We start from the raw sequence: 25,700 nt of genomic DNA on the forward strand, positions 1-25,700 counted from the left end.
CGGTGCTTTCGGACCGGATATGCCGATTATAGGTAAAGATAAGAACTTCGGTCCAAAAGCGCATGTTACACATGCATGATTGGGTTGCATTGCACACAAATGGATCCTACTGGATGAAAGACCATTCGTAAGATAGTGTTCACTCGATCTTCAGAATGGCTGAACTCATTACGATGAAACTCCATAAAATCATAAAATTACCTTTCTTCTGTAACTTTCGAAATGGAGAACTAATAAAAATAACGTACAAAATAATAAAATCAGTTTGATAATTCAAACCGTTTGGATATACTTAATTAAATTCAAATAAAACCACATCATAATTAAAACAGTCTATTATAATAAGAAATTCAAAACAAAATTTGATATAAACAATTTTAGGCATAATTTACGAGCTAATTAATTACTCAATTATCCATAACACTATTCAAAGTTAATAATAATATTCCACATGATTACAATAAATGTGAGCTTATCACTCGCACATTAAACACATCGTCCATTTTACAATACGTTAAATTTGGAAGCTGGTTTTAAAATGGCGTCTTTAGGAGCAGCAAGCGGCTTTGGGGAAGGTGCAAGCGCAGGGATCCGTCGCTATACACTCTGCTGGGCATATGCAGTCGCAAGCTGGAAAGTAAAACGAGGTAAAGATTGAAATATTGTCGAAAGTTTTTGGAGTGTCGAAAGAACTTGTGTCAATTTTTGTATGAGGTAAGGAAGACAAACATTTAGTAGAAAATGTAGTGAGCGTTGAATGTTTTGTTGCTTCGAGTGATAGGTAAGTACATTAATCTAATTAAGTTTTCCAATTTCTGGTACGTCCTCTTAATTAAAAGAGCATTTAAAAATAGAGATGCTGCAACTAGAAAATTCTATAAGTTTGAAGAAAAGCGGTAAGACTTACGTTTGCAGTCACCATATTTGCAGGGGTCCATGTACTCTGTGCAGTCTTCACCCGGCGGCAGGAATGATGACCTGTAGATCGTCGTTCCTTCGATCTGGAATAAAACATAATTTTAGATCACAAATTGATCGTATTCGATAAGTCTTGGTTTTTTTCTCTAAGATTTAGCTCCAGTTTCACAGTTTATGAATAAGTGTTAGATAACCTATTTACTAGTTAAAGTGAGAGGCAAAATTATGAAAATAGCGGTCAAAATTTCATCTAAGCTACGTGATTGTTATCCAGTAATGATGAAATCGGGCCTTAGTCAAACAAAAACAACCTTAGAAAACAAAAGATACCCATTACCCAACTATGAATAGGTTGACCGGAACACTAGACGCAAAGTCGCGTCGGCGGCACTCGGTATTGGCAAGAGTAAAATGTATGAAACTCACAGACGCGTCAAGGATATTATAGCGAACGCTTTGCAAACGGCAAACGCGCATATGCGGTTCGGGCACACAACAATGGAAAATCATGGACGCGATAGTGCGTCTGGGGCACTGTACGAACGTCTTTTCTTTGGGCATTTGAAAAATCCATTGAGCAGTGAATGCGTGAGATAGAGAGTTATCTTAAATATATTTTCTAACCTTCTGGCATGGTTTCTGGTACTGTCCCTTGCAGGCCCACGGCGGGCGCTGCGGCTGTGGCGCACACACTGGCTGATACGACATCTTCTGTGTTGTAGACGATTCCATTTTTGCTGTGAGAAGGAATATTATATTGGGAATTAAGTACAGACGGAAAACTGTTACCAAAAATTCATCATCTAACAACTTTAAATAGTTACTTACGTATACCTGGATCAAACAAATATAAATGGACAATATGGACTAATCTGGCAGCCTAATTTTGACCGTAATTAAGTCAATTGCCACTAGCAATACGAGCTGAAAAACATACCTGCTGGCTTTTCGTAGCATTTCAATGGAGCGTAAGAATTTGGTATCGGGCAGCGGCCAGGGTCCAAAAACGACATGCGGTTGATCGTGCGGTCTGTTGACAAAAACAATAAAGAGGTATTGTTGTCTGAATGTTTTACTAGAAAAGTGAGAAGGTTAAAGTTAAATGTTTCACAATAAGATCGAAACTGCATTCGTTTGTCACTTTCTGCCGTTCGAATCGAGAGTCGTTTCGAATTTCGCTGAGTACGACATGTTTGTGTGCATAAACTGACAGAGCACTTAGGTACTTAAGAACCATCTCCCGTAGACTTAAGAAAGAGTATAGAGAGCCATTCAAAGTAAAAAAAAATACAAAAAACAGAAAACATCTCAGACACTATCATTGACATGCCTATCTATACTAATATTATAAAGCTGAAGAGTTTGTTTGTTTGTTTGTTTGTTTGTTTGTTTGTTTGAACGCGCTAATCTCAGGAACTACTGATCCGATTTGAAAAATTCTTTCAGTGTTAGATAGCCCATTTATCGAGGAAGGTTATAGGCTATATATCATCACGCTACGACCAATAGGAGCAGGGAACGAGTAAAAAATGTTACAAAAACGGGGAAAAATTTCACCATTCTATCTTATGTGACGCAAGCGAAGTTGCGCGGGTCAGCTAGTTCAATCATAAACTCCTAACTAGCGGCGACTCAAGACAAACTATTTTCTTGCAAAAGCACTTACTTTCGAAAGGTTGTTCCACAGCGTGGTACTTGTTAGGCGGCTTGAATGACTCCCTGAGTGTGGACGGCTTGGGCACGAAGTCGTGGCGCTGTGTCGTGATGTTCTGCATCGGTCCTTGACCCCACATGTCGTGGTGGCATGGACGGATCGCTTGCGTCACGCACACAGGGTTCGGGAGATATGACAGCTGGAAAATTATCCATTGTTTTTGTGAAGATGACAATATTTCAACCACTTCCAGTGGCTAGACAATGGCGGATGGCAGACTAATCAGAGACTGAAGAAGCGGTTCGACAAGCACTTCTGTTTTTTGGGAGCTCCTTAAATAATATTATAAATCAACGAGTTTCGTAGATCACAAAATATCACTATATCAATGTGATCTAGGCACTAGGTGGTAAATTTTAGGCGTCAAGAATGCAAGTACTCTATTCAATGTTCACACATAATTATAGAAAAAGTTTTTACATTTGAGTACTCAGGATCTATTTTAAATTTATCATATCATCGTTTGGTTCTCAATCTCGTACATTTAATATTCTTGCACATATTAAACCACAACATAATTGCTACCTTCTGAACAGTGTCTCCTTCCATCTGCGCTGTAGATGGAACCAAATTCGGCAATGGCTTCACTGGCGCTGGGATAGGAGCTTTAGCTGGTAAGTAACTGAAAAAATACAACACTCCAGATAGCAACATAGGAAAACATTATATTTTAATTTACCCGTCCGCTGTCTTTCATTCTGTATAGTCAAGGACTGGGGTGGCAGTAAGCAAATAGCCTTGAATGACAAAAAACAAAGTCCAATGTGGAAAGGGCAGGCAATGAATTCCTATTTTCAATTTCGTTTTACAGTAACTTATAGGAACTGTGTTTTGTACTTTAATATAAATGTATAAGTAAACAATTTGCCAACTACATTAATTACCTGTTCTTGTAGATAGTTTGCGTCTCAAACTGTTTAGAAGCTGTGACGGGATTAGTGCAACTATCCGGGATGATTGCACGACGCCGACAGTCGCTTGCCGCATCCAAGTAACTGAAAAACAAAGTACACTCCATGTTAACATCTGGTGCCTCACGAAGAGCTTTTATTATATAAGATTTTTTTGTTTGACACATAAAAATATTGAGCTACTGACCTCATTGTGTAAGTGGTGTTAGCATCCAATTTCTGACAAGGCTTCTGGTACTGGCCCTTGCACGCCCAAGGCACTGGCTCTTTGGGAAGAATCTGAAAATGTGAAACGGCTCATATAGTTTTAGTTTTGATAACCATGGAAGGAATCCGATATTTTTTTCCCGTTCATCGTTGGAAGAGATAATGTACACAAGGAACAGAATATCCGTCTCATTTTAACGAAGACAGATATGGGAAGAGTTCGCTAGATTGACTACGAAAAACGTATTATGATGATTAGGATTTATTAACGGTAGACCAAGACATTTAGATATTATGGGAAGAGTTTCTTATCTACCAAGGACATTATCAATAGTAACTTGTGATCAGTGGTTACCTGATTAGGCATATAGCTCATCTTCTGTGTAGTAGTGCCTTCCATTTTGGCAGCAGGACGTTCGTAGCAGCGTTCAGGCGCGAACGATTTTGTCGGCTCGATCCTGTCCGGCGGCAGATACGAAAGCTTGTTTATTGTACGATCTGGAAAAAGACAATACATTTAATAGGTGACGAAGAAGGCAGGATCGTTCATAATGGGTATCTTCTGAGAAAACGGGTACCAACATTTTTCGTTAAGCTTTACTTGATTTTTCCATTTTTTATTGCAACTCTCTGTGCAAATTCGTTGCACTCAATAAAACATTACATAGCCTGGATGCCAATCTAAAAAGGGAATAATATTAGACTTATTGACAACGGACGCCACACAGAATCTAGCCTTCAGTCTAGCTGCAGAAGCGAAAGAATTGGTTAGGGACTCAAAAATGCATTGCCAAAAAACCAAAATGTAAAACAGAAAACACGTAGGTTAACAACCTTTCCTGTAAGATGAATCTCTTCTAGTAATTTCCTTTAATATTACACCTCAGTATTTGCCAAAGCTTCCTCAAAAGACCAGAAAAGATCACAAAAATATATCTTACTCTCAAAAGGTTGTTCAACAGCATGAAACTTAGCCGGCGGCTTGAAGCTCTCTCGCAGCACGCTAGGCTTCGGCACGTAGTCGTGACGCTGCGTGGTGATGTTCTGCATCGGACCCTGCCCCCACATGTCGTGGTGGCAAGGACGGATCGCCTGCGTCACGCATACTGGGTTCGGGAGATACGATAGCTGGAAAAAAAATCATTAAAACATTAGGTAGGTTTTTCAAATATTTCTTCTCTGGCAGATAAAAAAAAATAAAATAAACATCATTTATTAACAGTCCACAGTTGTACAAACTTAAGATCAGTAACTTAAGCCACACTAGGCATAGCCTGTTTCGTGGCGATCCATGAAAATGATAAAATATTTTTATTAATAAAGACACCGATTTCCGAGTACGTTATCTGTTTTGTGGTTTAATAGTTCTTATTGTGAGTACCATATCTAAAGATTGAAAACGCTGGTGGCTACTGACCATGAGTTTCTTCCAACAACTCATGCAGATTTTTGGAAAACAGCGTGCAAATACGTAGGTCTCGTGCGATTGTTTGTTTATCATAAAAAAAATATAGTTCATTCTTTAGCGTGATACGTTTCCTAAAAGAAAAATCACTTAACTATTCAAACACTTAAAAATACAATATATAGCTTACTCTAACATCACTCGAGATTATTGGAAGATTCATTTTGGCGGAATTCCGGCGAAATATTTGGCAAACTAATATGTCCCTCCTAAACTATTTTCGTATAAGCTTTAAGCAATGTCAAGGGCAAACTGTAACTAAGTAACGCGAGGCAAAAGCGATATATTTCACTTGACAATGGCGCTATTCATATGCGTAAATAGATAGAGGATTGGTAGACACACTGCTTTAGAATTCGTAGCATTTTCATTTTGCATATTATTATACCCTCTTACCATTCCGAAGAGAGCTACTTTAGTTTTGTCTGTACTTTCAAGAATGTATACGAAATATTGACGAAGGACTACATTAGAAATATTTGCATATTTAAGAATTCATTACGGTGGTAAGAAGGTTATCAAGCCCTTATTTGCTAAATCGTGCTAGTCATAAGCCAAGTGAAGGCCATATATTGACACCTGAATTAAAGATTGACAACACACTGAATACGATGCCATTTGCGTACGCTCGCTCTCACGTGAAGTAAATGACGAATCAGAAAACCTGTTCTTTTTAGGGAAGGTCTTTCAAAATAAACGAAGCGTAACTTCAAAATAACGAAATCTCTCATTTATAATTTTGTGGGAAGTGAAACGCATGAGTAAATAATAGTGACGATAAATTACTACTTGTGCACTCTTCTTCTTCTTATCGTTTGGTTAGTGGTCAACCTAGTGTCAAAGTTGTTCAAGCCGCCCGAAGGCCTTTGACATGGCTTAACGACATCAACCGGGACCATCTTAATTGACAACAACCGGGACCGAACTTTTACGTGCCCTCCGAAACACGGAGACGCCCTGTTCAAATACCACTATGCGGTCACCCATCTATGGAATGACCGCGCCACGATTTGCTTAACCCACAGACCGGTGAGCGCAACTGGATACTTGTGCGCTTACATTTCTAAAAAAATTATAGCCCACCTTTTGCACAGTACATCCCTCCATAGGTTCGCAGCTAGGCACGAGGTTCGGCGACGGCTTGCGGGCCTCTCCTCGGAGATTCTTGCAGCCATCCACAGGCAGATACGACAGCTTGTACGTGGTGCAAGACTCCACGGGAGCGTCCGGCTTCATGTAGCATCGCCGCGGCGCGTACGAATCCGGGATACGAGGTTGCTTGTAGCACTGTTGAAGAATACTGGACTTAGATGAAGTAATAATACTACCAATTGTCTTTTTGCCTAATAAACAAAACCGCACGCACTTCCATAGTTTTTAACTGATACTCTAACACCAGAAAGACTTTCGAATGTCATTCCTAATGAACATTGCTTGCAGTATTGCATTCTTTCGTTAGAATTTACAAAACGAACGCATCATAACAGCAAGAGAACCATAAACTTAAGTACATTTAAAGATTCTACGAATTAAGGTCTTACGCTAGGTGTAAAACTTTGGAAGACAAATTGTTTTATTAAAAGGCTATTAAGAAAGGACATAGGTAAGCCTCCGGCTTGGACGCGGAGTATCCGATTGGAGGTACCGCGTTCTGGCCATCTTATAGTGACCGTGGAAGGAACACCGTCAAGTTTTTAGTCGGTATGCCCAAGCTATAAAGCCGGAACGCCTAAACGGCAGGAGAGCCCGACAGACCCCCGCTTTCCTCCCTGGAGCGGGACATGCATTTTCCAGACGGTAAGCCGTAACAGGACATAGGTAAGCCCAGGTGCTCACAAAGCTTGTTATGGTAGCTACCACTGGGGAGGTGGTTAACGATAATTGTTTTACGTACCGGCTTCACAATCGGTGGTTTTCCACAACAGCAGGTACGACAGGGGCAGGGTTGCTCCTGCTGCCCGTCGATGGGCTTGCCGTCGCGGAGTCCAGACTTGATGCCGGCGGACGGCGCGCATGGTGCCGCCGCTGGGCACGGTACACAGCACCTGGATACAACAATTCATACTAATATTATAAATGCGAAAGTAACTAATGTTTTTAAACTCTCGCGACTAGTACACATAATATTATAATGCAACGGGTCTTATACGCGATTGAAAATTTAAAGGTACAATGTACACTAAGTGAAAACCAAGTGAGGGTAGGCGTCGAAACTCGCGCCGCAAGAAGACGACGCTTAGCAGCCACATCAGTCAGCTCGTGACCACGGTCGTTGTAATGCGATCGAAACGTCGGGCAGCAAATAAGCGAAAGTAACTGTCTCTTTGTTACTCAATCGCGCCTAAACTACTGAACCAATTTGCATGAAATTTGGTATGGAGATATTTTGATACCCTAAAAAGGACCCCGGGAAAATGATGCATTCCAATGGGAAAATTGAGGTGGTGAATGAAGTCGCGGGTATAAGCTAGTATAATATAACTGCACGTTTGGTGCAGTGATTAACGTGGTCAACTCATTTGTGTAGCAGGTTCCAATCCCATCCGGGGCAAATATTTGTGTGATGAGTACGAACATTTTGTTCGGATCCTGGTCTTATACATACATATGTTTGTAACTGTCGGCACAACGTTTAAGTACATGGAAACAACATTCCCATGAGAATGGAATCAACGGGATAAAACTGTACTATACCCGAATAAAGTAATGCCAGTCCACTAGTTCTATTAAAAAATGAAACACTTAACTCATTTCATTAGTCAAATTACATGTACTTAGGCAGCAATTATAACATTAAATTATTCATTAACTTATAACGTTATAAGTATCAGAATTTTAGAACATCTATTGTGTAACCAAGCCTGTATTTTGCCGGCATAGAATTTACCCGCTGCTTTAGGGAATTCTAAAAATCTTCTTTTTAGTGCTTCTCTACACTTCATAAGGAAACGTCATACCCAATTTAAACTTTCTACGCTTGGTAGTTTCGTCTGTGCGTTGTCCATCAGTCAGTCAGTAACGGAAGAGTATTATATAATTGATAGGATACTACGCAGTTGACATCTTACTTATCTGCTAAAAATAATTAGTTTATGACCTTCCCCAATCAAGTGTCAAGTATTTGGTTGCAGTCATTGATAAGGACCACTTGTGCCGAGTTTTAGTGAATAGTGAATTTAAATATTGAATTAAAAAGTAAGTTTTTTTGAATAACTACTATACAATAATATTTTTTTTTTTATTTTGGGAGTAGACCCTTGCCCAACAGTGGAATATCAATGGCTTAAAATTTATTTATTTAGTGACAACTGTATATTAAAAAAATATATATATATTTTACATATTCGGGTAAAGCAGGCGTGATACTATGTATGTATGTACCGTATATTATTACTCGTAACCAGCGGTCCTGTATGAATAGATGTATGGATGTGAATTGCGCTAGGGAAGTTCGTAAGGATCGTACCAAGTGGTGTTCTTTGATCTCTGCCTAATCTTATGAGAAAAAAGCATTATATTATTTATAATAAATTAATTTAATTTGCCCCATTGCTGCCCAAAGGGTCTCCTTCCGTTATAAGGGAGAGGTAAGGCATTGAGTCCACCACGCTGGCCAATTACGGGTTGGGGACGTTGCATTACGATGATTTCCTTCACCGTTCGAAAAAACAAGAGATAATTATTTCTAATACACAGCTTCGAAAAGTCTCGTGTTGCCTCGGGCTCGAAACTGCAACCACGTGCGTTGGAGATTTGCATGTGTGTATATTAAAATGTATGAATGTATATTAATAGAATCAGATGTGAAAGTGACTATGCATGTCTGAGCCCCGGTTTCTGAGAACATTTAGCGGTAGTTTATCTATTCAATTGTGTTCTCTTCGTATGAGTTTTAACGCTATTGAATAGATAAACTACCGTTAAATGTACCTCAGAACCCATGGGTAGGTCTGTTACGTTTGCACGATACCTGCTGAGCAGATTTACAAAGATTGTACGTGAGTTATGTTAAAATTATTAATATAAGATGAAGAAATGAATAAACAAAACATATCAAGAACATGGCAACAATATGGCAGAACCTACATGAATAGATTTTTATAAATTTGCATTTTCTAAACCAGTTGCATACTATGAGTCACTGTCTATCTCATCACTAACAAAATGTCATTATCACCAAAGCAACGCCTACCAGCTGACATCAACTAAGCTAGCGAAATGACTGTCCTATCTGGTACAGCCAAGCGGCCGACGTAAATAGCCATAATTTACAAAAATAAAACCATACTCACTCAGGCATAATTTAGTATTAATCCTTATACTAGAACACTGTAAAAAAAAGTTAAATAAAACTAAAATTATTATGAAAATCAAACTGAAAATAATTTATAAAAACATTTCAGTCTAAAATGTATCGTAAAAATGACAGTTACGGAAAATTAATCAATTGTTTCGTATAGTTTTTTTCATGGCCTACTTGTGTATTGTTCTATAATCAAATATTGAAGAAAATGGTGAAAAAAGGTTCTTCTGGCGCTGATAAATATTATTTTATTTCTGAAAATTTTAAGCGGGTTTATGTATTTTAAAATATTTTAACTCGTATGTACATATTTCTTGTTGTAAATATCTCTCATTTTTATTTTTCGGTCCCCGGCCTCTTCCGAACCCGCGTTAAATTCAGTTACTGTATATTTGACTATCGGTATGCGTTATTGCTTTTTGTCTCACTCACTCTTGCGTTAATCATATCTATCTCTCTCATGTGCAAGTTGGTGTGTTATTAACTGGACTCGGGTGCAGGATTACTGATACATTAAATGAATTTCGTGTATGGCTTTGCATGATAAGTGTCTATATTTAACTTGAATTAATAATTGATTAGATTTTGATCTTACCTACTACTTTCTTCCTCAAAACACTTTACACGAGTAACTGTTTGTCTTTAACGATTTTTGAATCAAATAATACTATTCTACACTTTTCAAGACCGTGAACTTTAGCTTTCGCGTTAGGCTCTAAATGGTACGAGGCAACACGACTACAGACAAAAGCACTGAACTACTAAAAATTACTGATAGGTTTGTCAGTTTGTTAAATAAGCAAGAATTGGTTTTAATTGTATTACTAGCTAAAACAAAACTTCATGTTGCCAAACAGCCGATTTTTAATCAAAAAATAAATAATTCCGTAATCTTCCACTTCAAAGAATATTATAAAAAAATAATTAGTGAAATCTGTCCAGCCGTTCACGCGTGATGGCGGGACTAAGGGAAATAGGGATTCTTTAGTTTATAATGTACTTATGCCCACGAATACAGAATTATAACAATGATCAGTGCGTTAAACAAGTTTATAAACAATTGGTTATAAACTCTCAGTGATTTTTTGGATAAAATATTGCTTGTTTGATTACCAATCTTCAAGTATATCCGTCGACGCAAATTACTCGTTTGAATCGGTTCAGTAGTTTAGCATAAAAGCCTGTTCCGTAGCATGAAAGTGAAATACAGACACACAGTCAAACAGACTTTCGCATTTGTAAAATAATACGTATAATTAAAGATTATTGTTTGAATAAATTCGTCTATAATATAACTTAGTATAGAAGTAACTAAGTAACTATGACTACCTCCAAGGCGTAGTGGCCAAGGTCGCCACACCGTCGTTAAGTGGGTTCGATTCCCACACGGAACAATTATTTGTGCGTTATCCATTAATAGTTTAATGTATAATAGAATACGGGAATTAACGCGAACACGCATTTTACCTTAAAATGCCTAACGTTTCTGCCTGGGACCACGGCGAGTGCAACCTGCGCCGAAACGTTAGGCATTTTAAGGTAAAATGCGTGTTCGCGTTAATTCCCGTATTCTATTATACATTAAACATGCAACGCGAGAGTTTAAAAGTTATCCATTAATAGTTGTTTAGAGACTGGTTGTACTTTGTGTCCGTTGTGTGTATGTAAAAGTCCTCGCGACTCAAGAACGAAAAAAAATCGGCCGTATAGATAATGGAGAGGTATATATCTTATTACCTGTTTCCTATGTTTGAAGCGATAAGTGTGCAACAATATGAATTATATTGATATTCAAGGTTGCACTGCGCATTGCATCATAAGTACCTATGTAGAATGGACTGCATTTATTAAGATGGTGGTACACATTGAGACGATGTTAAAAAATGATTTTATTTACACATTTCAGCGAAATTTACACAGAAAGCATGTGCGTCGGGCGCGGGTCTAGACGAAAGTACTGCGGGTCTAATGAAATAAAATAAAAATAAGTAAATTTAACCCATTACTGTCCCACTGCTGGGCGAGGGTCTCTTACCGTAATGAGGGAGGGGTTAGGCCTTGAGTCCACCACGCTGGCCAAGTGCAGGTTGGGGACTAATCGAGTCTAATTAGGGTAGGTCAAATATGGTCCGCCGAAAAATATGGCCACATACCATTATTCCAAACGTTAACAGCGTGTTTTCCTTTAATCGATACTAGGCAACTGAGGCGCTGGAAGGCTTAACTGCACGTTTGGCGCAGTGGTTTAAGCGGTCACCTCGCCGCAACCGTAGCGCCGTGTGTGGTGGGTTCAAATCCCATCTGGGACAAATCTTTGTGTGATGAGCACCAGTATTTGTTCTGAGCCTGGATGTCAATTTATCTATATAAGTATGTATTTAGAAATATATAAGTAAGTATGTTTACTAGTTATTTGGTTACCATAGTACAAGCTCTGCTTAGTTTGGTATCAAATGACCGTGTGTGAGTTGTCCAATGATATTTATTTATTTATTATTTAAGATACGCCGTTCGGATACATGCGACACTTGGTAATAGGGTTCCCGTTTTTACCTTTAACGTAACCCTAAGAAAGCTCTAATCCAATGCGATTGGTTTCGAATTCGAGTGTAGGGTGCAAGCCAGTAAGTCAGAATCTATATTCCCACGCTCCACTTTACTACAAGTCATCAATTACTAACTTTGAAATGCGAGTATTGCTGTCATTATATTGCATTCTTATCGTAATTTTCCGCAATACATAACAGTATCTGATTTATTATGAGTGCAGTAAGACTGGTCGTCAAGTGCGGACGTCTTAGCCTGCCATTATTTTTATTACCCATCGTAAATGGCGATTAGAGTAAAGATTTATTCATCGTCATTTAGTATCGATTTAAAGTAAAAAAATGGTAAGTAATTCCAAATCTTTTTTTATTTATTTATATATTTATTACCACCTTATATTATTCTTTACTGTTTGGTAGATTATAAAAAATATTGGACAAGCATTTTTTTTGTAAATTGCATTTATTAGTCATTTGAGGTACCCAGACTTTTGGGATAAAAACATGATTTATTAAAAAAAAATTATAATTGAATGAAAAAATGAAAAACTTTTTATTGTACATAAAACTAGAACAAAATAAAATAAAAGTGCAGCTAGCGGCCTTATCGCACAGTGGCAATAACTCATCGGTTTTATACCTTTTTTTATTTGATTAGTAACGTGATGCATTGACAAATTGCACTGCTTTATAAAACTATGAAAATACAGGGACTCCAATAAACATACACCAAAAGACAATAACACTCGACTAAGCTAAACACAGGATTTAGAACAATCAATTACGGAACATATACTGGCTGACTCGCGCAATTTTACTTGCGTCACATAAGAGAATGGGTCAACATTTTCCCCGTTTTTGTAATCTTTTTTACTGTTACTCTGCTCCTATTGGTCATACCGTGATGATATGTAGCCTATAGCCTTCCTCGATAAATGGGCTATCTAACACTGAAAGATTTTTTAAATCGGACCAGTAGGTAATTCTTGAGATTAGCGCGTTCAAACAAACAAACTCTTCAGCTTTATAATATTAGTATAGATAATATCGGGATATATAAACAGTACAAAGACTCTTTGGTCGGATTGCAGTCGTATGCTGTCGATCGTTCGTTCGTTCGTCGTATGGTTAGTGGTCAACCTAGTGTCAAAGTTGTTCAAGCCGCCCGAAAAAACAACCGGGACCGACTTTTTACGTGCCCTCCGAAGCACGGAGACGCCCAACTCAAATACAACTATGCGGTCACCCATCTATGGAATGACCGCGCCAGGGGATGCTTAACCCACAGATCGTTTACCGACCGGTGAGCGCAACTGGCTATGGGCGATAAAATGTCGATAAAACCTTGAATTACTGGACTACTATGGTTCGCACAAATTGGCTCAATGAGATGTCGAGACAGATTTAATGATTGCGTTCAGTGGTCTTGTCAATTCTTAAATGTATTATTTATGTTTGCATTGCGGTAGAACTTTTGACGGCTTTATGCATTTGGAAAGTGACTGTGCAGTGATGTAGTTGCTACTTGATAGTGTGTTTGTTTACTTTGTTTAATTTATAATAAGAGAAGCTCGTGGCTTAATTAACAGTCGTGTGGATCGATCTCTAAGGTTAAGCCACGCTTGCCGATTTTTGTTCTGAGGTGTTAAAAAAGGAGTGAAATTGCTGTTCCAAGCTGGAGGAGTTAGATAGTAATATATTAAATATAATTAAATAAATAATAAGTATCATTGGACATCTGACTCGTAGTTTGGAATCATTGACTGATTCTAAACTACGAATAGCTGGTACCATGGTAACTAAAATCTGATAAACATACTTATATACTTCTAAATACATACTAATGTAGATAAATTAACAGCCAGGCTCAGAACAGATCGTGCTCATCACGAAAATATTTGTCCCATGTGGGATTCGAACCCACCACACGCAGCGCTAAAGTTAATGTAGCAAGATTACCATGTTAACCACTTAATATAAGTTTCGGATATATGTCAAAAAAAATTGATACGTACAATCCTCATGATAATCTAAACGATACTTAACCGTAGAGTACGTACGAGTAGTAGAGAAATTGGTCTTTAATATATTTTTTTTATATTTTGTTGGCAGATGAAGACACAGTGTGATTGTGATTTCGTGATTAACAACAGCGTGGGGCTTCAAGCTCACTACGATAACTGTTCTCTTACCTGGAGTGAAAAGCATCCCGGGAAAGAATGTCCCAAGTGAGTACTTAACTAAAATGTTTTATGAAAAGCGTAGGTACAGCGGTATGGCTGCAATATTTTTGCATTTATAATCTTAGTATGAATAGTTATTAGATAATTACCTTTATATATGTTTAATAAAGGGGTAATAAAGTGTAGTAAAGGTGCTCCTACACACCAGTTATATAACGTTAGAAACTGACTTATAACATTTATTTTTTAACGTTTTAAATTTTATTAAAATTGTAAATATTACCGGGTTACACAATGTTGTATAACGTTGTATAACTGCTGTGTGAGAGCACCCTTGTCAAAATTGTTTTGTTATCGTGTTACATAATGTTGTATAACATTAAATAACTGCTGTGTGGGAGCACCTTTATACATTATATAAAATTCTTTCGTTAACTGACTGACTGATGGACCACGAACAGACTAAACTACAGAGCGTAGAAATTTTGTATTAAAGTAGTACAAGAGACGATTTTTGTAAATTCAGACACTTTTATATCAAAGACTAGCTGACCCGCGCAACTTCGCTTGCGTCGCATAAGAAAGAATGAAAAAAAAATTCGCCGTTTTTGTAACATTTTTCGTTGCTACTCCGCTTCTAATGGCCGTAGCGTGATGTTATATAGCCTAAAGCCTTCCTCGATAAATGGTATATCTAACACTGAAAGAATTTTTCAAATCGGACCAGTAGTTCCTGAGATTAGCGCGTTCAAACAAACAAACAAACAAACAAACAAACAAACTCTTCAGCTTTATAATATTAGTATAGATATAAAAATGTTGTAAAGGCAAAAAAACAACGTAAAGTTTACGCAGACCAAGTCAGGGGCGGCCGCTAGTATTTTTATATAATCACGACAAAAGGACAATGCATACTGCGGGACTGTGTTCAAAAGAAAAATAAATACAATTATAAGAATCATGCTATTTGTTTACAGGAACGCCGATGGTACAGTAAAGCTGTTGAACAAACATCTGCTGAACTTGGATGTGGACATTCTCTACCACCTTGGCCTGGATACTCTCAACTATGACCTGCCTGCTATGTTCGGCGACGTCAAAGTAAGATATAAATATATCTTTTTATTGATAGTTTATGCGACTGCCGCGCAAGATGTCTAAATGTCCTTTCTAAGTTTTCTGCTTCTTCTTGTCGTATGGTTAGTGTACGCCCGTAGGTCTTTGACGTGGCTAAACTACCTAAATTGACAACAACCGGGACCGAATTTTTACGTGCTCTCCGAAGCACGGAGACACCCAGTTTAAATACCACTGTACGGTCACCCATCAGTGGACTAACCGCGACTAGGTTTGCTTAACCCACAGATCGTTTACCGACCGGTGAGTGCAACTGGCTATGGGCGCAGTTTTCTGCTAAAATATTCTCATAGATTGGCCAGAGTTAGGAAGATGAGGTTGTAGACCTCCGTGCCTCGGGGAGCACGTAAAGCCGTTGGTCCTGCACCTGGTCTCTCCCTGGTCGTGCCGGTTTAGCCGACCCTCCGGACTATGAGAGTAAGGGAAAAAAGAGTGTACTGTGAATTATACACACACTTGGCCACTATAAACTAGTGGTAATTAGCATGTGATTTGAACTCACCGCACGCTACGGTTATTGCGGCGAGGTGACTACTCTAACCCGTGCTAAACGTGCAGTTGAACATCTAAATTATAAGCAGTTTGTGCTCAAAGTTCATCCAAGTAATAGTAATTGTATGATGTATTTTCCAGTTTGTTTGTATGGGCGGCACTAAGCACCGTATGAGAGAGTTCGCGCAGTACATAAGCTCAGTGCTGAACCTTCCCCGCCAGGGTGAGAAGCTGGTGAACCTGACGAAGCACTCTCAGAGATACGCCATGTACAAAGTGGGGCCTGTACTGTCTGTTAGCGTAAGTACTGCGTATAGTATTTATAGTTACAGTCTATGGCTTCGTCCACAAAAAAAAAAACTTCATTGCAAAATAAATCTTTACAGGTTTGTACCCAATGCGAGAGTTCGGCATATTCATAAATTTAACTTAGGCTAAATTAATAATACGTGACAACTGATTACGAGGTCTTTAGTTCGATTCCCTGTTTAAAAAGAGTGCTATATTCAACATTCTGTATTTATTTATTTTGTAACTACTCAGAATTCGATACATTACGGCAATACAATACAAACAACAAAAGTTTCCGACCTATACCTATATCCTACATTTTCAAGTAATAAAAATAAAATAAAAAGCAATTCCACTATTTCAAATAAAAGCCATTTAGTTAATCTATTGCCAATTTGTTCTAGAATCTAGACTTTAGTAAAAAATGTAAAGGACCTTCAAGTCTAAGTAAATTTCCCCGAAGGACGATATCAAGACCTTTGGAATAAATTAGTTTTATCTTCAACGTAACAGTGGAAGAAATTGTTTTAGTTTTTCTACATTTTAGATAGCAAAAACTATTATTTTTAAGGGACAACGTTGTACAGATCTCAAAGCACTATTCTGTTATTGTAGTTATAATATAATTTAGGGCAGACCATCAAGTTATAATTTTATATGGATGTTTTAAATCATCCATTTTTTTAAAAGACTACTCCCGCACTAAAGATCGCTCTTGCGTCGTGGGGATTCTTACAAACATACAAATAACGGACATAAAGTACAATAGAACGAGTGCTGACATAATTATTTTCGGATGGCACAAATATTTGTTTCTTGTGGGAATCGAACCCACGACCTCCAGACGCAATGGTAATGGCGCAGCGATCACCACTGCGCGTCGGAGTAATACATATGGTATTATAGCCGATGGTATGGCAATCGCAAAAAAATAAGTGGTTAGGAATTCGAACCTAAAAATAAAATTATTGGTAAGCTCTACCCCTCGTTCGTACCCAACGGCCAAACCAATGTCAAGCAATGGAACAGAAATTGTCTAAACTTATTAATTCATTTCATATTTATTTCTGTTACAGCACGGTGTCGGCATTCCATCGATGACGACTCTTTTACAAGAAGTAATCAAGCTGCTGAGCTACGCCAAGGCGAAGAACCCGTTCATCTTCAGATTAGGAACGAGCGGTGGACTCAATATACCTGCTGGATCTGTGGTGGTCTCTTCATTTGGACTTAGCGGGGACTTAAAAAAGAGCTATAGTGTTGTAAGTAACTAATTTTGTGTGAACTAAACCACAAACTAATTCCAACAAGTTAGTAGAGAGTCGGCAAATTACTTTCTCTGTGGTCACGGGCTGATATATAACAATCATTCATAGCACTCACGAATTGCAAGGCCCTCTACTAAGTTGTCGAACTATACTTAAAGAAGTCTAAACCCGAAAGTCAATCGAAGGATTGAAAGAATTAAATAATATAGTCTAGTTCTCAGTCTGACTACTTTTGTGGTCTGGGCGGTAGAGTGTACGACCGCTGACCACAAGGTAACGAGTTTTGGTTAATGAATTGCTTAAATTAAATTCTACGCTATGCCTAAGTTTATGTCTAAGTAAAATTGGTATATTGTTTATGATTCCAGCCAGTATTAGGTAAAATACGAGAACTACCCTCATTCCTGGACTCACGGGTGTGTCAGGAGGTTCACTCATTAGTGTCAGAAGACGATGACTTCAACACTTATATCGGAGGGACTATGGCCGCTGATGACTTTTACAGAGGTTTGTATGACTTTATTTCTTAACAGCAAATTGGAACAGTACCACAATTAACCTACCACTAATTTACCACTATCGACTGTCCACAACTGGCCAGGTATCGATAAATTTTGTATGACAAATAGGACGGCGCCTCTAGCGGCCGTCGTAGAAACTAATTTTGCAGTACTTTTTAAATGTCAAACTCTCAATACTCGAAAGAACGGACTGTACAGAATCAACCATCTAAGGAATGACTGACCCAAGGGTTGCTTAACTCAGAGATCGTATACCGGCCGAGGAGCACAACTAGTTATTGGTGCCTCAAGTAATAAAAGTAATATTAAATAATGTATTTTCAGGACAAGCTCGTCTAGACGGCCCATTCTGCGACTACTCAGAGACAGATAAAATGACGTTTTTGAAGACCCTCACGAACTTAGGAGTGAAAAACATTGAAATGGAAGCTACGGCGTTTTCAGCATTCACTAGAGAAGCGGGCATACGAGCTGGTATCGTTTGTGTGACGTTACTTAATAGACTGGATGGTGATCAGGTTAGTACGCCTGCCGATAGATGGCGTTGTACTCAAAATAAGTTTAAGAAACTTTGTAGCACTTGACTTATTTCATAAAACGGTTACTTTTTTAATTATATTTATTATGTGCCATTATTAGATATGGATGCACGGGTGTCGTGCTAAAACAAGTAGCAACATAAAATGCTTATAAGGAAAAAAGGTCAGGTGTGCAGCATTCGTAACCGCCGGTCCTGTATAACAAGATTGGTATGGATGTGAATGGGGCAAGGGAAGTTTGTAAGGATTGTACCAAATGTTCTTTGGTCTCTGCCTACCCCTATAGAAGAATGCCGTGATATTATATATGTATGCATGCCTATTAGGTTGCAGAGTAAGCAAGACAAGAAATTCCGGCTTACTACCATAGCCTAAGACCAAAGCGGCGTTAAGTACGGCTAAAGTAAGTCCAACCAGACGAGATAGAGAATGTAAACAAAGTTTCAGGGATTCAAAACATTTTTATTAGAATAAATTATCATAAAGTTCTAATTTTAAACAAAAAAAAACAAGTAAATACGAAGACGAAAATATGTCCGCTTGTTTACGTTTTTTATCTCGTTTGGTTGGCCTTACTATAATTCTATTGGTGGATTTCTTCCTAGCGCGCTGCGAATGTCTTTGGTGAAAATAGTTTAAGATTCGTTTGGTTTGTTTACTTATAGGTCACGCCATCCAAAGCGACGCTGACCGAGTGGCAGAAACGACCGATGGTGGTCCTCGGAAGATACATCAAACAATATGTCGACGCCCACACGAATAACATTTAGAAATTTGTATTAATAGTAATAAGAAAATAATGTTCGCTTTACACTTAAATAAATGTATTGCAGTACATTTCTGCTATATGATTCTTATTCCGCACTTGTTGTCTAACGGCTAGTAGCTTCATCAGCCTGCCGGCGTAGCCTATGTGTTATTCTGGGTCTTCAGCTATCTACATACCATATTTCATCGTAATCGGTTCAGTAGTATTTGCGTGAAAGAGTAACAAACATCCATACATACATACATTCTCACAAACTTTCGCATTTATAATTAGTGGGATAATCTAGATAAATCGTGCATGCGAAGTCTCTCCATTAAGTTGTCAGAATATAGGAAGTATTATTTTCCTCTCCCTATATCCATTGTTTGCATAAATTATAAGGATATCCAATTAAGTACCGAGTATATGTTTATGCATTATCTTTATGTCACCATTATCGGTATTTTATGGCGGGTACTACCTATAAGTGTTGGGTAATACCCATAATTGTGGGAGGGTGCATATTACGTTATTATTTATTCAAAAGTAAATATAGATCTGTAGTATTATTGGTTTCGTGTGTTCGTGGTCATACTCAAATGCCAAAAGTATACTATACCGGATCAAAACAATTACATAGTTCAATTAATGATATTGAGCCTAGCGAGTACGAAGTTTTAGGGACTACTCAGTACGCGGCTTATAGAAGCTGAATAAATGTGTCCAAAATCGTTCAGCGAAACGCAATTGGAGCTAAATAAATGTGAGTAGTCCGTTACTTACCATTTGCGTAAAGCAATAAAAAAGGGATTAAAAAAATATATCTAGAGTATAAAGTATGGGAATCAAGGCTATAAATTAAATGTATCTGTGTGCCAATTTTCACCGAAATCTAGGCAGTAGCTTATGTAAGAGTAATAAGCATTTTAAAATTAATCTATGCTCGCATTTAAAATATTAGCATAGAAGGCTATATTTGCAAATTAGCATAACCCAGGCTAAGTCAGAGCATGACATTAGTTATAAAATAAATGTAGGACCCTATCATTAAAATCTCCTAACTCCCAGTACCTAAAAGGGTTTCGTAATTTCAAAGGCTGGGAAGGCTCTGATTTATACTATTTACTAAAGTAAAATTAGTCTAGCTTTCAATCTGTTTGAAGTAATCGTAGTTACTGATTAGTTTTCAAAAGTCGTTAGCGGTGACTTTGAAAGTTAATTTAGGTATATACTATATTATTACTTATATTTATATACATAAGAATCATTTCTACAGTGGGTTTCATATGAAGTTTGTCTACAAAAATAAATAGCAAAAGTATATTTATAATAACTTTTTACTCAGTCCAGGCTTTATACTTCTACGCCGTAGCACGTAGAGGTGCTACGTGTCTACACAACGCGTAGGCGTTTAAAATTAGACTGGGATTTATATTTCTTTTACAAACGTTCTTGAGAGTTTTCTTTTTGAAATCCTTTGAGAAAAAATCCGCTGCTTTCTTTAATCTGTTGTAAGGCTTTTGTTTTAAAAGAAGGCTTTTATCACTGAGTGAACTGTCTTGGTCAGGTATTTCATTTGTAAAGTGCTTTATTTTTTTTGCACCTTCAAGAATTGTTTGAAGAACTTTTAGATGGGGTTGTTTTTTTAAAGATGTTTTTCTTTATCATAACAAATTAAATTGATATTATTATGCACAGTTGTTTGTGTAATACTGACAACCACGCAGGACTAGATAGTTATCATTATAAGCGACTACTTTTGTTCAACGAATTATCATAATTTCTTGTCCTGCGAGGTTGCTCCAATTTCACAAATATCTCAATATAGAGGAAAGTACCTTAAAATGATAAACAAATGTTACCCATTACTGTCCCACTGCTGGGCAAGGGTCTCCTCCCGTAATGAGGGGGAGGGGTTAAGCCTTGAGTACACCACGTGCCAAGTGCGGGTTGGGGACTTTGCATGTCCTCAATAAATGTATTAAACAAATTTTAGGCATGCAAGGTTTCCTCACGATGTTTTCCTTCAACGTTGGAGCATGTGATAATTATTTCTAATACACACATAACTTCTAAAAGTTATTGGTGTGTTGCCTAGGCTTCGAACCTGCGACCATTTGAGTGGGAGGTGTCAACTTATACCACCCGGCTATCACCGCTCATATTGTAGTAAGTTGGTAAGTACCTTAGTTCAAAACTAAAAAATATATGTAGGCACTCAACATTTGAGTTACAGGCATATCGCTTTTCGTGCTGCATAGAGATTTAACATACAAAAAAATATGTCCCGTAAAATGCTGTCTAGAGAATTGAACCCGTACTTTGTTTAAAGCGTGACGGTCAAGTATTTTGCTACTACAGTCAAAGAGGCACCCCTTATGACACCCTCCTGTTTCGAGGTGGCGATAAAATTGATATATCTCTGTACTTTATGTGGAGTGGGTTCGTATATCTCACGCATGTTTTTAAAGGAAAATTTCAGAAGACAAATCTGGATATTTCTACGTACATGTAAATTTTAAACTATTATAAGCAAACTGATTAGTTTTGAACAATTGAAGTTAATGTCTAGAGAGTAAAAAGTGAAACGATATGTGAAAAAATCTGATTGTTACTGGTATAAAAAAAAAGTTGTAGTATTTAAGATATAAAATTTTGTTCAGAAATATACTGACTAGAAAAAAATAGGTTATCGTATACAATGATGAAATTACATTCAACATTATCAAGTAACTAATCCAGAGATTTCCATCCGAATTAATTCTAATCATGCAAACACCATTCCCCGATTAATTCGAAACGCCTAACAAGCTATTCACTGAAGCGCCAACAAAAAGCCTTTCAATTCAACCTTCAGACAAAAGTATCAAGTCGTGGCCGTCGGCGTAGCGTGCGCAAAATACTTCCCTCCATTTCGGCAGCTACGTCAGTTCGTAGCTGAGCCCCGTAGCGGCCGGGTCTACGCAGGCTCTACGTAACATCTTTAGTAATCAAAAAAACCTAGTTCCTCTATTAAAACCGCACCCGTTGATAAAATTAAGTGTGTTATTGTTACTTTGAGTGTGTATTTGTGATGTATAGATGTTGATTGTGCTGATATTTGAGTGTTCAGTGAACGAAAGTTAATCTTAGCGTGAGATTGCGTTATTTTTTCTGTGTTATTGTATTCTGGACGTGCTAATCGTTGGAATGGTGTGTAAGTATGTTTTATTATTTTAATCTTGTGCGGTTGTATTATGTTCGAGTATCAATGTCGTGTGTCAAGCCATTTTCGACCTTATCGACTGGGGTGAAAGTAGTGATTTTTCGAACTTTCGTATCGTAGTAGATGACACATTTATTTTTGTTAAATCTTAAAAACTTGCTGCAGATATTTACACAGTAGGAACAACTTGTTATGACTGTTAAATTTTAATCAAAATACTCGAAGATATAAATGAATCTGCCTTACCTAAATAATGTGTTAAATACGTTTATTTAAATAAATGAATGTTTATTTCATTAAACATATTCAGGAGTTTATCTGTATAAATGTATTAATTTTAACTTTCACCACATTAGCCATTCGGCACAGAGCCACTGAACTAGGCAGTTGTCCAAATTTAGACGCGTTGTTGTAAGGGTTAGTTTTAACACTTTTAGAGGTCAACTACATATAGAAAATATGGTCACATGATATTTATATTCTGATTATATGTATTTAAATATATTTTTTGTTTAGGTTTAGCATATTTTACAAAAAAGGAAACAATATGGATTGTAAATATTGTGTTGGCTTTAGAAAATATATACTATAATTGGTATATACCTTGCAGGGTTAACGAATTAAAAATGGATACTAAGTTCTTTTTTATCAAAATCTTTCTGTTCAAATTCGTTACCCATATAAGATATAGCTAGTCTTGCCTACAATGCCAAAAGACTAACAACAAACGTGACGTAATCTAGGCGTGTAATTCAATATAATATCATATATATTTACTTATTATATACTTAAAGATTAGATGGAATTAAAAAATTGTTGACTTCTATTTCGAGGTATTGTCTTTACCCAAGCTTAGTTCGGAAATTTTAAGTATAGTTTTTAAAAGTAATGATACTTTAACTTAATCTTGGTTTCGGTACAAAAATCATGTGTTATTATTTTTAACACATGAACAAAATAAATAATGAAACTTAGTATATTGTTTATGTGATGTTATTATTTTTTATTAATAGGTATTAGCAAGTACGTTTGTACCACTCTGTCGCGTTGAATCTAACATATTAAAATGGAAGCGTATAATGTTGTTGCAAATAAATAAATAAGCTTAGATGAAGCCTAGTTCTATACGCTAAATTAAACGTAAAAGTTGTGATAAGTAATCAGGCTCTATCAATCAAAATATTAATTCTGTAGCAAAAAGCAACTAACTAATATTCCTTCACTCAATCATTCACTGTTATGATTGATTACAAGACTGGAGTTGAACTGTTTGTTTCTAAATCTTTTGCCTTAATAAGTTGTTATTGTTTTGACGGCCTCCGTGGCGCAGTGGTTAAGGTCGCCATGCCGCTGCCATTGCGTCGGTAGGTTGTAGGTTTGATTACCATACGAAATGTCAAAATTTTAACTGACAAGCTATGTGATATCTATACTAATGTTATAAAGCTGAAGAGTTTGTTTGTTTGTTTGAACGCGTTTATCTCAGGAACTACGGGTCCGATTTGAAACATTCTTTCAGTGTTAGATAAATAAAAAATGGGATAAATGGGCATTTATTGAAAAAGGCTATAGGGTACATATCATCACGCTACGACCAATAGGAGCAAAGTACCAGTAAAAAATGTTACAAAAACGGGGAAAATTATGACCCATTCTCTCTTATGTGACGCAAGCAAAGTTGCGCGGGTCAGCTAGTTTCTTAGAAAGTGAAACTGACCCTCAATCTCTTCTTTATTTTCGGTTAAGACCCGTGGCCATTAGTGGGACAGTAATCTGCCTAGCCTTTTCAATACTATGCGCGATAATATGCATGTAAACAAGCTATTGGCAATGGTGTAAATAATAAACTTACAGACACACATCATTAGGTAATAATAGCAATTTGAAACACGATTAGTTTGAATTAGTTGGGGCTTTGTGCGTGTACAGTACAATGTAGTTGACTAGAATATTCTAGAAACGTTTGAATACGGCGGTTAGTGTTCTGTAACTAGTAATTTAGGCAACTATAACTGATTTATTGTTGTCGTGGGATCAGATTCCAATCCAGCCTCAATCAGCGATTTTTCTCCGCATAGAAATCAAACTCGGGATCTCTTAAATTACTGTCACACTGTTTCTCCAGGCGTCTCCTGAAACGATAAAATACTTTGTTACTGAATTCTCCTCGTTGGCTAAATATGAAATGTGGACCTAGACCACCACATAAAATAACATGAAATTAAAAATGACTAAGTAATTATATATTTTACTAGCTGACCCGCGCAACTTCGCTTGCGTCACGTAAGAGAGAATGAGAATTTTCCCCGTTTTTGTAACATTTTTCGTTACTACTCCGCTCCCGATGGTCGTAGCGTGATGATATATAGCCTATAGCCTTCCTCGATAAATGGGCTATCTAACACTGAAAGAATTTTTCAAATCGGACCATTAGTTCCCGAGATTAGCGCGTTCAAACAAACAAACAAACAAACCATTCAGCTTTATAATATTAGTATAGATATATATTTTATTATTTATATATTTTCTTAGGAAATTGAAGCAAAATAAAGAGATAAAACGGCTAATAGTTTCAATATAATGTATAAACTCGTTGAGCATAAAAATACAAAAACAAACTATGAGAGACTAACATTGTCTTTTCATTGCATACATCTTTGCCTACACCTTTGGGTCCAACAAGCATAGTGTTATGCATGAAAAAAAATATTTTAATGGTGAAGTTTAACAACGTCAGAATAGGCAGTCCTAATAGAATACAGCTCGAATGAATGAACGGTTGATAAATGTTTAACGTTCAAACTGCCAACCGCTTTAGATCGGTCTGGTTCTGACCTGAATGTATTTCAGAGAGGAGAGATGAATGGGCAGGTATAGGTTTAATTGGGACCTCTTCAGTATGTATGCCTTTAAGAGACTTATGTGACTTGACGCGACTTAATATAATACAAAAATACGTCGTTTCTTATCTAATTATATCGGGTTGCAAAATTCTCGGGTCTGGGTGAAATTATTCCTAAGATTTTCTGTTAAAAAATTCAAAGTGGTTTGCTGGAGTTTTGCTAGGCACGTCTCTGCGTTTTGTGACGCGCTTCTCTACAGTCGCTATGGATGAATATTGAATTATTTACATTTAAAATGTACGCAAAGCAGTTCCTATGACACCTGCTAGAGGCGCTGATCAGTTTCTCATACAAAAATTATCAATAGCTAGTATAGCTACCCGGTAAAGAATCGCCCCGGATTTTTGGT

The 25,700-nt window shown here is 37.2% G+C and overlaps 3 protein-coding genes across 8 annotated transcripts in view; 2 read left to right on the forward strand and 1 right to left on the reverse strand.

Moving 5' to 3' along the window:
* Positions 1-320: 320 nt before the first annotated feature.
* Positions 321-9,667, reverse strand: LOC142982965 (uncharacterized). The gene is made up of 13 exons (XM_076129721.1): positions 9,508-9,667; positions 7,110-7,260; positions 6,299-6,502; positions 4,692-4,878; positions 4,106-4,248; positions 3,731-3,822; positions 3,517-3,627; positions 3,158-3,254; positions 2,585-2,771; positions 1,856-1,948; positions 1,543-1,655; positions 908-1,001; positions 321-630 (listed from the first exon to the last, which is right to left on the reverse strand). The coding sequence occupies exons 1-13, from the start codon at positions 9,513-9,515 to the stop codon at positions 548-550; spliced, it is 1,563 nt and encodes a 520-aa protein (XP_075985836.1). The 5' UTR covers positions 9,516-9,667; the 3' UTR covers positions 321-547.
* LOC142982964 (uridine phosphorylase 1-like) lies at positions 8,273-19,310 on the forward strand. Of its 2 annotated transcripts, none has more exons than XM_076129719.1 (8): positions 8,273-8,410; positions 14,177-14,292; positions 15,225-15,348; positions 16,018-16,176; positions 17,244-17,429; positions 17,804-17,942; positions 18,281-18,474; positions 19,161-19,309. In XM_076129719.1, the coding sequence occupies exons 2-8, from the start codon at positions 14,177-14,179 to the stop codon at positions 19,263-19,265; spliced, it is 1,023 nt and encodes a 340-aa protein (XP_075985834.1). In that variant the 5' UTR covers positions 8,273-8,410; the 3' UTR covers positions 19,266-19,309. The 2 variants fall into 2 exon arrangements, with proteins under 2 accessions (XP_075985834.1, XP_075985833.1); XM_076129718.1 differs by lacking the exon at positions 8,273-8,410 and adding an exon at positions 12,295-12,409 and having other exon boundaries at positions 19,161-19,310.
* Positions 19,311-22,194: 2,884 nt separating this feature from the next.
* Positions 22,195-25,700, forward strand: part of Mctp (multiple C2 domain and transmembrane region protein) — a 237,975-nt gene continuing 234,469 nt past the window's right edge. For all 5 annotated transcript variants that reach the window (XM_076129846.1, XM_076129847.1, XM_076129850.1 and 2 more), the window contains exon 1: positions 22,195-22,439. The gene's annotated coding sequence lies outside the window, so the exon portion shown is untranslated. The remainder of the gene's footprint in view (positions 22,440-25,700) is intronic.

Source organism: Anticarsia gemmatalis, chromosome 23 (assembly GCF_050436995.1).
Source record: "Anticarsia gemmatalis isolate Benzon Research Colony breed Stoneville strain chromosome 23, ilAntGemm2 primary, whole genome shotgun sequence".
Classification (NCBI taxonomy): domain Eukaryota; kingdom Metazoa; phylum Arthropoda; class Insecta; order Lepidoptera; family Erebidae; genus Anticarsia; species Anticarsia gemmatalis.

Excerpts from the sequence above, each read along its gene's own strand:
- LOC142982964 (XM_076129718.1), top strand. Across the intron at positions 14,293-15,224 it reads CCCGGGAAAGAATGTCCCAA|GAACGCCGATGGTACAGTAA; the intron begins GTGAGTACTTAA and ends ATTTGTTTACAG. Across the intron at positions 15,349-16,017 it reads CTATGTTCGGCGACGTCAAA|TTTGTTTGTATGGGCGGCAC; the intron begins GTAAGATATAAA and ends TGTATTTTCCAG.
- LOC142982965 (XM_076129721.1), bottom strand. Across the intron at positions 4,879-6,298 it reads AGGGATGTACTGTGCAAAAG|CTATCGTATCTCCCGAACCC; the intron begins GTGGGCTATAAT and ends TTTTTTTTCCAG. Across the intron at positions 3,255-3,516 it reads CAAACTATCTACAAGAACAG|TTACTTACCAGCTAAAGCTC; the intron begins GTAATTAATGTA and ends GTATTTTTTCAG.